This window comes from Octopus bimaculoides, chromosome 5 (genome assembly GCF_001194135.2).
Source record: "Octopus bimaculoides isolate UCB-OBI-ISO-001 chromosome 5, ASM119413v2, whole genome shotgun sequence".
In the NCBI taxonomy this organism is placed as follows: domain Eukaryota; kingdom Metazoa; phylum Mollusca; class Cephalopoda; order Octopoda; family Octopodidae; genus Octopus; species Octopus bimaculoides.
Window position 1 is genome coordinate 104,703,373 of NC_068985.1, and position 13,618 is coordinate 104,716,990.

A 13,618-nucleotide genomic window follows, 5' to 3' on the forward strand; every position below is an offset into this window, starting at 1 on the left:
ATATATATATATATATATATATATATATATATATTGTGTGTTTGTTTGGCCATCCTGAATTATATGTTTCAACCCACAATTTAATTTCACATCAGGAATCTTGCTAAACAAATATATAAGCGTAAGTTTGATAAACAATTATTCCAAAATATTTTGATGCTTTGGGGATGGGTCATTATGTCCATAATAGTCACATGCACTGACGCAATTTCATTTCTTTATTATTATTCAGTTGGTTAGCTGTTTAACCAACTAACTAGTCAATTGTTTGATTAATCAGTTGTTTGCCCAAGTTTATTCGTCGCCATTCGCGACATCTTCGATGACCATACCCTCTCAGCTTAATTGAATGATTAATAAAACGATCGACTAGTTAGTTGGTTAAATAGCTAACCAATTGACGAATAATAAAGAAGTGAAATAGAGTCAGTACGCGTGTTCATTATTGGAGTAATAACCGTCCTGAGGTGTAGCAAAATTTGTCTCTACACATAAGTTTACATCAAGAATTTTGCAAACCAAATACAAAAACGTAATATTCCAAAAAACAAAATAAATTCACTCTTAAAATCATAATTTATCATCCGATTATTTTGTTCAAACTCAAAGAATATTAAGAGAAAATACCATATATTTTGTAGGCTGAAAAAAAAGACACCGTCATAGAGAATCAAACAAAAATAAACTGTTTATCTATTCCGATAAACTTTAAAGTCATTAAGTTGCTTTCCCTCTTCTTTGTTACCTAACTAAAGCAGCTAGTTTGGATTGGGGTGTTATATAAAAGAAAAGTTTTCTTCACGATCACAAGATGTCGCTAACGTAGTGTGACTGTAATCAGTCAGATTGTCGCATAATGTATTGTTATTCGCATCACTGAAGTGGTTTTCATTCAGTGACGCATGACAGCCAACATCATCCTTTTTTACTGGAGTTTTGGACATTTCAGTAATCAACAATTTTTCTGCTATGTTTCCGTTATTGTTCCAGTTTGAATGTACTTCGGGAATTTTTAAGAAATTCCTTCTGTTTTGAAAGGTACTTTCTTTATCTTGACAATTGTTGGATTGAGAAGTAGCATACATTGATTTCTTTTCAAGTGAAATCGAATATTTTGGAAAATTATACTCACTGTAGATATTTTTTGATCTAGACTTCGGCTGACATCTTAAATCTTCCTTTATTGTGCTGGATTTTGAAAAGCAGATATCAGCCGGTTGATATCTCTTACTCAGATGTTTTTTCAATGGAGAAGCCGATACTGGTGTAGTGTGTTCTTTCAGTTGAAATTTATCAGAATCTTTTCCCTTTTGTTTAGATTCCCAATTTTCACAAATACGTTGCTCTAAACTATAACCATCATTTGTATCAAGAACTAAACAATTGTTTTCATTAAAGTAAGACATTCCAGTGGAGTTTGAACCTGCTTGAATCAAAACTGGGTTGTTTTCATTTTCTTTCTGATTGTTAAGTTGGTTTTCATCCCTGAAGTCTAAAGTGTTGGGATATTTATCAAATGGAATGTCTGAAATTAAACCACATTTTTGTTTATTATCAAAAATATTTGATGATTCTAATCTATTTTTGGTGCAAGAATAATGACCCCGATACCGGGAGTTAGTCGATTCCATTTTGAGTGGCTCAAATGCAGCAACAGTGTTCATAGATTTGAAAGCATTAAAGTTGTCCATACCTAAGCTTTCACTTACTGGACTATTAACACTTTTGTCGGGAAGACCTATTTTCTCTTGACTAGAAATATTACAATTAATATCCATGCGAGTTGGTTTGGTTTTATATGCTTCGTTTCCGTCATTAAAGCGAGAGAAACCATTGCTGCCAGCCACTGAAAAAATACTATCGTTCTTGTTTTTTTGCAACAACAATGGGTTATAATAATTTGTATTCTTTCCGGTCTGTAAAAGTTGTCTCTCACAGAAACTGGAAACTTTGGGTGGTTCGAATTGATACGGAGAAGATGGAACTAAGTTTGGTCTATTTTTATAGAAAGGAATAAAGTCCAGACCAGTTTCACAACCTTGGGATGAGACTGAAAGATTTCTTTTATCTGGACCTGAAAAAGTATATGTCTCGGCTTTCGAAAACCTGTTGTTCTTGACATTTGCTGAAGTTAATTCGACATCTCTGTTCTCTCTCGGAGGAGCAGTTTTTGATCGATCGTTATCGCCTGTTATTGGGACTAAATGTTGTTTCATGTGGTCATGAAGCGGTTTATCTGTAGAAAAGTGCGCCGAACAATTAATACACTTCATTTCATGAGATTTTATATGTTTTTTGAAAACATTTAGATTATGGAAAACTTCTCCGCATATTTCACACAAACGGATAGAACTGGATGAAACAGCATGAGAATTATCTCTGGTTTGTAATATCGAGTGGTCTTTCTCGTGGTCAAAATAACCGTCTGGACTCGTAAAAACTTCGTGGCAGACTTTACAATGAAATGGCGGCTTACCAAAATGACTGTCCATGTGGGAATTAAAGTTGCAAGCGCTCATGAAAACTTTCCTGCAATATTTACACTGATAAAGCAAATTTGAGTGATGTTGAATTTTATATTCATTCGAGTAAAATTCAGAATAAGATGCTGGAATCTCGTAATGGTCCATTTCATGAAGATTCCGTTCTGGTACATTTTGACAAATAGCTGAGCAAAAACTACATTGGTTAAACGTATTTGGTTTTAAATTCATCTCACTATACCCGTTAGTCTTGGGTTCACCATTTATGCAACTGAGGGCTGGGATATGTTCCGAGCTTGTTTCTAAATTTGTTTCGTCTGGATCCTCTTCTAATGATTCAAAATCTGATTTCAAAGTACAGTTTTCTGCATGAATCGGTAAGTGCATTTTCAACGTTGTGAAAGATAAAAAAATTTGGGAGCAAAAAGGACATTGCTTGGAGTTGTTTCTCTCTTTTAGCAAGGCCGACTTCAAGGACATTCCTTCTGATTTAGCAATCACATCTTTATTTTCACAAGTTGCCTCGTGTTTCTTTAGCAGATAACGACTTCTGAAGATTACATCACAAAACCCACAGTGAAGTTGCTCCATTGAATGGGAGATTAAATGTATTGCAAGCTGGTTCCGCTTGAACCATACACCACAGCGTTCACATTCTATCACGGAACTACCCGTTCGACCTAATCTCTTAAGCGAGCGATGGGGACTTTGTAAAAGGACTTTTGCCTTCAACTTTATCAGTATCTTTTTGTAATGGACACTTCTGAAATTACATTTGACACAAGTGGAGTGTTCTGGAAAGTGACTTCTTAAATGTGCTACCGTGAAATTTTCATCAGCTTTAATATTTTTATAACAGAAAGGGCACCGACAATAATTTGAACAAGAATCGACTTTAAATAACTTCATAAGTTTATCAATATTATTTGAACAGCTTTCGCATTTAGGGAGATGCAGAATATCTTTTTTATGACTCTCCAGGTGCCTCTGAAGATGCAAACCAATAATAAATGTTTTAGAACAGTAATCACATACGTAGGGAGCTTGTTTGCTATGAATTCGTAAATGAACCAACAAGTAAGAAATATGAGAGAAATCTTTCTGACATATCTTGCATTGGAATAGTTTAATATTTCGATTGTGTTTTAAAAAGTCAACCATACTGGCTGAAAGGCAAATCTTCTGCAAAATATCCCCGCATTTTCGGCCATTATATTTGGACGGAACGTTTCTGTGTTTCATGAAAGATATGAAAGTTCGAAATTTCTCATCGCACCGATTACATTTGAAACTCAACGAAGTCCTTTCGATCTGGAAAACAATTACATCTTTAAGAAAATTCAAAAATAACTATTCCTACTCAGCAATCATTTTAAAACAATTGGGAGTGGCTATGTGGTAAGTAGCTTGCTTACGAACTACACGGTTCCAGGTTCAGTCCCACTGCATGGCACCTTGGGCAAGCGTCTTCTATTATAGCCTCGGGCCGACCAAAGCCTTGTGAGTGGATTTGGTAGACAGAAACTGAAAGAAGCCCGTCGTATATATATATATATATATATATATGTGTGTGTGTGTTTGTGTGTGTGTCCCACCCCCAACATCGCTTGACAGCCGATGCTGGTGTTTACGTCCCCGTAAACTAGCGGTTCGGCACAAGAGACCGATAGAATAAGCACTAGACTTACAAAGAATAAGTCCTAGGGTTGATTTGTTCAACTAAAGGCGGTGCTCCAGCATGGCCACAGTCAAATGACTGAAACAAGTAAAAGAGTAAATGAGTACCGTATTTGCTGAAGTATAAGATGCACTCTCAATTAAGATGCATTTCTATTTTACTATGACATTTTTTTTTTAATAAAACAAATTTAATAGGTTTCATCATACGCTTATTAAAAGATATACTGGCGTGGTTTTTGTGGGGAAAGACATATAATTTTACACATGTAATTTCAATATTGCGTCATACTGGAATAAAGTATGAAATTTTAAATTTATCATAAACTCAGTTATAGGAGTACCGTAACCCATGGTTATCTTCTCTCAGATCAACTGTATTGTTATTTATATTTTATTCAAGAGAATTGCCATGAAGTATTGTAAAACTCGTATTTCTGATTGTGACGTATTACCGTGATTGCCACTAGGGTGGTGCATTGCCACTATGATTTGGTTGTCATTCACTCATTGCAAATAAAAGTTTAACTTCCTTTCATTTCTTTAGGATAATTTTCCATTTAGATCATATACAAGTGTTTCTTAAAGGTAACACAGTCATTAAATAAAATATCAGGTATGGATTATGTATTCTGGAGAAGGTACAGAAATACGGTATGACCTCCGCACATAACTGCCGTTGGCTCGTTTTCAATATTTTATTAAAAGTAGAGCGGCGAGCCGACAGAAATGTTAGCACGCCAGGCGAAATGCTCGACTTTGCCTTCATCTTTTCGGGGTCGATAAATTAAGTACCAGTTGCGTACTGAGGTTGATCTAATCGACTAGCTCCCTACCCAAAAATTTCGCGCCTTGTGCCTAGAGGAGAAAAGAATATTTTATTAAAAGTAGGGCGGCGTGCTGGCAGAATCGTTAGCACGCCGGGCGAAATGCTTAGCAGTATTTCGTCTGCCGTTACGTTCCGAGTTCAAATTCCGCCGAAGTCGATTTTATCTTTCATCCTTTCGGGGTCGATTAAATAAGTACCAGTAATGCACTGGGATCGATATGTAATCGACTTAATCCCTTTGTCTGTCCTCGTTTATCCCCTCTGTGTTTAGTAATTCTCATAAGGCATTTAATCAAAAGTTTTACTTTATTCTATCAAATATAATATTTCTTTACGGAGAGGGGGAGTTTCCAGCGCTTTCCTAAAATGATATTATGGCAAATAACCTTGCAATGAAGAACAAGAAAGAATATCGGTATGGAGGAACAGTTTCTCTACAGCGCGTGCAATTCAAACAACTTACGTAAGTTAATAATCTTTTCTACTATAGGCACAAGGCCGAAATTTGAGGGAGCGGGTAAGTCGATTACATTGGGATATTTTCAATTTGACGGCCAGATTTTTTAATTAAACACTTTGAAACTTCGGATACTGGTAGAATGTGTCACATAGTACAGGGTTTACTCTTAACGTTTTTGACAATTTTGTATTTTAGAAGTTATTTCGTATTGAAGTTGTAGTATTTGAGTAATTTTAACCAATCAATGACGTGTATTCAGCTGAAGAAAATTACTGCTGCTGTTTGCGAACAACTTCCAGGTCCACTCCCCTAACAAAACCCTTCTTTAATAACCAGAGATGTTTTTATAGCAACATAGGTTTGCCGTATCAGGGTTGATTTGAGGCTAAATAACACCAAAATTATTGTGAGAAAGACCAATGACGGAGCTTTACATTGACCCCAGTACTCAACTGGTACTTATTTTATCGACACCGAAAGGATGAAAGGCAAAGTCGACTTTGGCGGAATTTGAACTCAGAACGTGAAGACACGAAATCCCGCTAAGCATTTCGCCCGGCGTACTAACAATTCTGCCAGCACGTCACCTTTATGGCAGTTTAGCGAGATGACAAGGGTGTTAGTTTCCTTGATTTTCTGGAACATGGCTGTACCACGAACAGCGAATGATACATTGATACACTTAAAAAGCTTAGAGAAGCTTTTAGGAAGAAGAGACCGAACAAGAATCTGAAAACGATCTACATTCACCATGATAGTGACCACACACACACACATCCTTGACAACAAATCAATCCATCGGAAAATTGAATTGGTGAGTCGTCTCTTATTGTACAGCCTGAATCTGGCATCGTGTGACTTCCACCAGTTCGGTCCAATGAAGGACAGTCTTCTGGAAAACTATTTGATGACGCAGACGAGAGCAAAATAGCCGTGAAAGAGTGGGTACAGCAATGCCAGCTGAATTTTTTGGAAGTGGATTCCTAAGTTGGGCTCAACAATGACGCAAATGCATTGCTTTCTTCTGAAGATTATGTTGAGTACTAATTTTGTATAGAAAGAGCTACTCAACTAACTTGTGAAACTTCAACAACTTATGAGGAGTTGTATGCATTGTATTTCAGCAGGAAGCACAGAAACTTCTATTGGGATTGATGTTTTAAAACAATTTCCATTTACCTGAATATATAAGCTGTTTAATGACTCCCTTTCTTTATATGTTAATGTTAAATTCAAATCTACAAAAATACAGGACATTATGTAAAATACTAGCGGTAGTGAGCGGAGAAAAGCGCAGTACATAAATGGTTTTGGATATCCATAACCTTCTCACTATTATTAATGCGTAAAATTCGAAAAGGCAACAAGCTGGAATCGAAACGGCACCACAGATTATACTCTAATAAAATAATAATGGAAGATTTTTTTTTTTCCATTTTGTATTAGCTTTAGAATTGATTTACATTAAATTATACTGTGTACATTAATTTTTAAATACTTGTAGTTACTAAATTACCCAATTCTGGATTTAAACTGAAACACTGAAAATACGTCTTATTATGTATATATATATATATATATATATATGCAACATATTTTCAATAGAGAAATCGTAACCAAACGTTTTATTTTCTCTGTTTACCCAAATCTTTGCAAGCTTAATCGCATTCTAAAGAGACGAGCAAGAAAAGAAAATTGCAACAAAATAATTCACGTGGAAGTTCAGATGTTGCTGAACCAAATGGCGTACACCAATATTATATGTTCCTTGAGGAACAAAACCTATATTCCTTAAATGATACTTTTGTTCTTTGATATCTTTTAAGTCAAATGAAAGAATAATTTTATCACGTTTACCTTTTCTCTGTCTGACGCTTTCGTGCTGTTTGTTGTCGCAACCATCTCCAATATAAGCAGCGTCTTCTGTTTGAATTCCTTTAATATCTTAACAGACCAGAAATAAATGTTGACGTTTTTCTCCTTTTTTTCTTTTTCATATAAAGTTACGTCTGGAACTACGGAGAGTTATAAGAAGCTAATCTAATGCTGAGAAACGAATTTAGATTGATATCTCAAGTGAAAAGGATCACACAAAGCAACCAAGTGTGTTCGCTTTAAAACCTGACCACCGGAATCGTAAGAGCGCCGAGAAAAAAATGTCTTGTGATATTTAGTTACAGCCCTTTATGTTCCGAGTTCAAAACCCACCCTATTCGTCTTTTACTTTTCACCCTTTTGCGATTGATAAAACAAAGTATGGGTCAAATATTGTGTCAATTTAGAATTTTTTTTTATACATCATAGATATGGATGGGATAATGAAAGACTAAAACCAGAAGAAAAAGGTATCCAGTTACTCATTGTTCTCTACCCGCCTCTAAAAATACAAGAATCTTAACACTAAACATTTAAAATTGAAGTTTGTTCAACATCAGTGTTGGAAAACATGAATTCTAATTTCATTTTAAAATACGCATCTATAAAATACCTGAATAACGGGAACAAACATTAATTTTTGAAACGGTTTGCTTTCCTTTTTTTTTTGAAAATGTATATATACTCTTCAAAAACCAAACTGTAGGGATTACACTAAATATTTCTTCTTACTATAGAGACAAGGGCCAAAAGTTTGGAGTTGGGGCTGGGGACTAGTCGATTACATTGGCTCCAGTGCTCAACTGATTCTTATTTTATCGACCCCCAAAAGGATGAAAGACAACGTTGATCTTAGCGGAACTTCGAACTAAATACCACGAAGCATTTTTTCCCCGTCACTCTAACAATTTACACTAAATACTTAAATCATTAATTAATTGTCTTAAATATTTTAAAACCTTTTCGTATCTTAAAACTGACTTCCATGTCGTTTACTATCCTTCTGAAGAAATGCGAAAGCTTATCAAAAATGTTAATTATATTTTCGGTTTGACATGATTCATCAGTCATCCAGAATCAGTTCGCTCTCACCCTCTTCACAGTGGCATTTGTATAAATGTAAATGTTATGCTTTCAAAGGTTTTGCAATTTTAATAATGTTACTAACATATTGATATGTATGTACGTAACCGATAAACTTCCCCTTCTGTCAGCTTTCTTAATTTAATTTAGTCAAAAAGGCATACATTAAATTCACTGCATGTATGTGTTGGATGTATGTGTATTCGTGCAGCTGAAACTTCTAAAAGAACCAAATATTTTCAAAGAGATTTTTCGCAATTATATGAAATGTGCGATCTTTCACTTTGTATATAGTTATCGTTTGTTTGTCCACTACCACCACAAGACTGAAATCCTTGTTTCACTGTTCTACTTCATGTTCCTTTATCGAACGTTTTTTCCAGTTTTTCCTTTTTTTCATTCACTCCCGTTGTCACTTTATTTCTCTTTCCTCTCAATACCTTACTAATTCAAATCCTTTTCCATTCTTCTCTCTCTTCCATACTTTTCCCATTTCCTTATTTTTCTCTTGCTTTGTCCCATACTTCTCTATCCTTTATTATTGTCTTTCCTTTCTTTTTATCTCTACTTCTTTCCATCTCTAGTACTATCAGTAGTTTTCACTCCACTGCTTCCTTTCTGCTTGTTTTTCCTCCAAGAAATGAAATAAACAGTTTTAACAGAAAACTAGATCGGAGTCTCCTGCTGGTATGTGCACCATCAGCTGCAATCAACGTATCAGCTCATTCTAATTAATTTAAGTGGTAAGTCAAATTTCATGGAAGTTCAAATTATGATTACGCCCACAATTTAGTCTTCCTTTTTGTGAGCTGTTTGTTGCAAATGATATTTCTATCACTAATGTCACCAGAAAAAGCAGCTTAATATATGCATACATTTTGATCGGGTAAACGAATAGGATTCACTTCAATTCAATAGATTCCATCATGTCTGCAAAGCTTCTAGACGCTTGCAGAAAGGCTTTTCTGGTGTTGTTAAAACGCAGATGTCTTATGGTGCATGTGATGCATTCAATAGGAGTTTACTTTGCTTGGAAGACAACCAATGCACCAAAACGGTTTCCAAGACTATTTATCAAAGAGACGCAAAGAAGTGAAGATGTCAGTTCGTGTTACTGAAGAAGCACACCAAAGTATAGGGGGCGTTGAAACCTTGTATTTCAACCGTATGAGACTGACAATAGATAGATAGTTTCCTACTACCATTCCCTAAAGTGGAGGCGCAATGGCTCAGTGGTTAAGGCAGCGGACTCGCGGTCATAGGATCACAGTTTCGATTCCCCGACCGGGCGTTGTGAGCGAAAACACCTAAAGTTCCACAAGGTTCCGGCAGGTGATGGTGGCGAACCCAGCTGTACTCTTTCTCTCACTCTTTCTTCCTGTATTTTAAAGGGCCAACCTTGTCACACTCTGTGTCACGCTGAATATCCCCGAGAACTACATTAAGGGTACGTGTCTGTGGAGTGCTCAACCACTCGCACGTTAATTTCACGAGCTGGCTGTTCCGTTGATCGGATCAACTGGAACCCTCGACGTCGTAAGCGACGGAGTGCCAACAACAACAACCATTCCTAACTAAAACATTTAATGCATTCATCAATTAACTTCAGTAATTCAATGAAGCCCATTAAATGTCTGCAAATATCATCAAGGTATCTAACACTGCGATATTTACTCTGTCACAGCAACACATCATGGTGAAGTTATCCAAGTTATTTAGCTAAAATATACTGTGAATAAAGGTTTTTTTTCTTAAGTAAATCCCATATTTTTCATAATTTGTTAGATAAGTTAATTTTTCAAAAAAAAAAAAAGAAACAAAAATGCTTTGCTCAAAATGTTATACTATCGTTTTCTTTTAACTTGTTTTTAGTTATTAGACTATGGCCATGCAGGAGCACTACCTTGAAGGATTTAGTCAAACAAATGCATTCCAGTATATTTTTCTTTTTTAAGTTTGGAACTTATTCCATCAGTCTCTTTTGCTGAATTGTTGTATGACAGGAATGTAAACAAACATTGATTTTAAAGCAGCAATGGGGGCACATGCACACACCTACAAATGAAAGGCTTCTCTCAGTTTCCTTCAATCAGATTCAATCACAAGACATTGGACAGCCCAGAGTTATTGTAGCAGACACTTGCCCAAGATGTTACACAGTGGGATTGAACCAGAAACTGCATAGTTCCAAAGGAAGCTTCAACACACAGCCATGCTTGCACCTATATAAAAACTTGTCTTTATGCAGGAAATCAAAGAATTAAAAATATATAAATACAAATGGCAAGTTAACCTAAAGAAATTAACCAAAAAAGAAAAATAGTAAGCTATATCTTCTTTAGTGGAAGAAGAAAAATCTAATTCCCACATTTATGTAAATAAACATTAACCCTTTTGATACCAATCTGTCTGAAACTGCCATTGGTCCTTTGACACAAGTTTTTTATTTTAAAGTAAGACCTTCCATCAAAATTTCAAGTTCATTTCTGTTTCAAACACCAGCATAATAACAGCAATGCTATTTTGATAATTTTTTCATTATTCTCATTATTAATTGAAATAAATGAAGAGTATTTCAACAGAAATATGGTAACAAAAGGGTTAATTTCTATCTGCACAACTCTTCAAGGAATAGTTCTCAAATCGTCAACTCTTGGCACTAACCAACATGAGACCACCATAATTGTACGCTAAACACTTCCTGATCTAAATTATAATCATCCATCAAAATTTCATGCTAATTTAGGTACTAAACACCAGCTTCATCATCATTGTTTAACGTCCACCTTCCATGCTGGCATGGGTTGGAGGGTTCGACAGGAGCTGGCCAGACAGGACCCTGCACCAGACTTCTGTTTTGGCAGGGTTTTTACAGTTGGATGTCCTTTCTAACACCAACCAGCCAGCAGAGTGGTGTGAGTACTTTTTTATGTGGCACAAGCACAGGCAAGGTTTTTACAGCTGGATGCTCTTCCAAGTGAAGACAACAGACATCTTAAAGCACAGTAAAACAAACTAATATGATGACAGCTTGTGAAGAGATTATAGTTTATATTTTGAAAGGATCTTGCAAAGATACTTTTCTACCAATGGAACCTGCTTGCAATTAAATACAGGTGAGCTGTATATTCTAGCTTGGCCATACAAATGGTCGATTAGCTCATTTCCTCTTGTATGAAAAGCTATCAGCATTGAAAGAAGTTCATAGGCACAAATATGGCTGTATGGTTAAGTCACACCCCAACCATGTGATATCAGGTTCAGTTCCACTGCATGGTACCTTGGGAAAGTGTCTTCTACTATAGCCCCAGGCAGACAAAACCCATTATATATGTGCGTGCGTGCGTGCATATGCTCATTTTTTTTTTTTTTTTTTTTTTTTTTTTACATATACGATGGCCCATCAAAGGTGATGATGGTATCAATCCAAGAGATTATCCTTCTCTGCCTCCAGTACATTGTTTCTCATTGGAGCAGATATGGGTGACAAGACCAATACAAGATAAGCAGATCTTATGGCACTGAGGGTACTGAAAGTGAATCCGATCAACAACCGCAAGGGTTTGATGACATCTCTTCCTCTCTTCATGCAATCTCCTGCATTCATTTTCAAAGCTTTGTCCCACCATCACATATGGACTCCCATACCTTCCAATTAACAGCCAGGGCCTCCAACCAATTGGGATAGGGATTACATGAGATGATCATGAAAACAAAGTTCAAAGTTCTGGATGTCCATAAAACTTACTTCCAGTCTTGATCTCACTGAAGAGTACCAGTTACCCACCATCCAAATAACATGGCCAGCTCAGCAGAAAAGACAATGAAGAATGCAGGTTTCAAAAGTGGAGATCCCAGGCCTTAGAAAGATTTCCGTATGAAGTAACATGTCCAGCCATGTGAGACTGGAGTCATCTGGTGCTGATAAACAGTCCAGCACTCAGGCGCATACAGAAGAGTGGATAAAGGGACAGCTTGATAAACAGAGATTCTTGTACTTGCTCTTGAAAGATGCAGAGACCAAGCTGATCTGACATCATCAAGGAGCCCTACATATATTATTGAATATGTTACATCTCTGTAACTTGTATTTTTATCATCTGGATTATGAAAGTATACTAGTGAAATGTTCCTATGAAGACCTCAATGAAATGCAAATATAACAGGTCAAACACAATGATTTGAGACAGAGTAAAAAAATTGTACAATACAATAGAAATCAGTTGCCCAGAAAAGATTATTAATATAAGGTGAGAAAGAAAGAAAAAGAAAACATCTGATGAGAAATATGCAGTTACTCTACCAAGACAATAGCTTCCGATTTACACCTATAACACTATGCAACGTAATTTTTGTCCTTGGATAGCAAATGTTACTTCTTATTTGCTTACCTCTAGAAAGTATGAAAAATGGTTATTTCCTTCAAACTTTGCTTTCATTGCATTTATTCAAACCCCAAAGAATCCCTTTCAAAACATGGCTGTGATGCTTCCCCACTACTTCTGCTCGTGATCAAAGATGCACATACTGTCAACCACTAAGGGACATGCTCAAGTTGTTATGGTCAAGCGACTGACAAGCAGATTTGTGGTTCTGAGCAGAATATTTGCTATAACGATATTTCTGCCTCAGCAACTCAGTGTTGAATCTATTGGAAATGTAATGGAAAGTAAGTCAGTTTTGAAACAGTTATCTCCAAGTCACAAAAGTACAGTTTGGAGGGAATAGTTGTCATTTCCTTTGATTTCTACATAGAAGCAAATTGGAAATAACACTTACTGACCAGGTCAGGGGAAAAAAAAAAAAAAAATTGTTATACAGTTTAATTATTAGGGTGGTTGGATCTGTAACAAACTGCTTCAGTACCAATTTTCAGGAGCTAGCCTGCACAAAAAAAAAAAACATAAAGGACGCTGTTAATTAGAAAATTACACCTACTGGCTATTAAAATAAGTGTGAAAATATGTAAAACATGCCAGAAGCTTAGCATATAATAAGTGTATATACAGACACATGTGGACATGCAGATATATGTATATGTAAATGTGTATAAGTGTAAAACATACAGATCTACAGATGCAATGTCATCTATACTTGCATATTAGTATACATATATCCATATACATATGTGTGTATGTGAATATGGGGTTGGGTATGTGTGCATATATATATATATATATATATATATATATATATATATATATATATATA

General features: G+C 35.7%; 1 protein-coding gene across 2 annotated transcripts; it reads right to left on the reverse strand.

Annotated features, from left to right (window-relative positions):
- Positions 1–557: 557 nt before the first annotated feature.
- LOC106881315 (zinc finger protein 721) lies at positions 558–7,456 on the reverse strand. Of its 2 annotated transcripts, XM_052967884.1 has the most exons (3): positions 7,307–7,396; positions 6,629–6,687; positions 558–3,794 (listed from the first exon to the last, which is right to left on the reverse strand). In XM_052967884.1, the coding sequence occupies exon 3, from the start codon at positions 3,723–3,725 to the stop codon at positions 777–779; it is 2,949 nt and encodes a 982-aa protein (XP_052823844.1). In that variant the 5' UTR covers positions 3,726–3,794; positions 6,629–6,687; positions 7,307–7,396; the 3' UTR covers positions 558–776. The 2 variants fall into 2 exon arrangements, with proteins under 2 accessions (XP_052823844.1, XP_014787145.1); XM_014931659.2 differs by lacking the exon at positions 6,629–6,687 and having other exon boundaries at positions 7,307–7,456.
- Between the last annotated feature and the right edge of the window lie 6,162 nt (positions 7,457–13,618).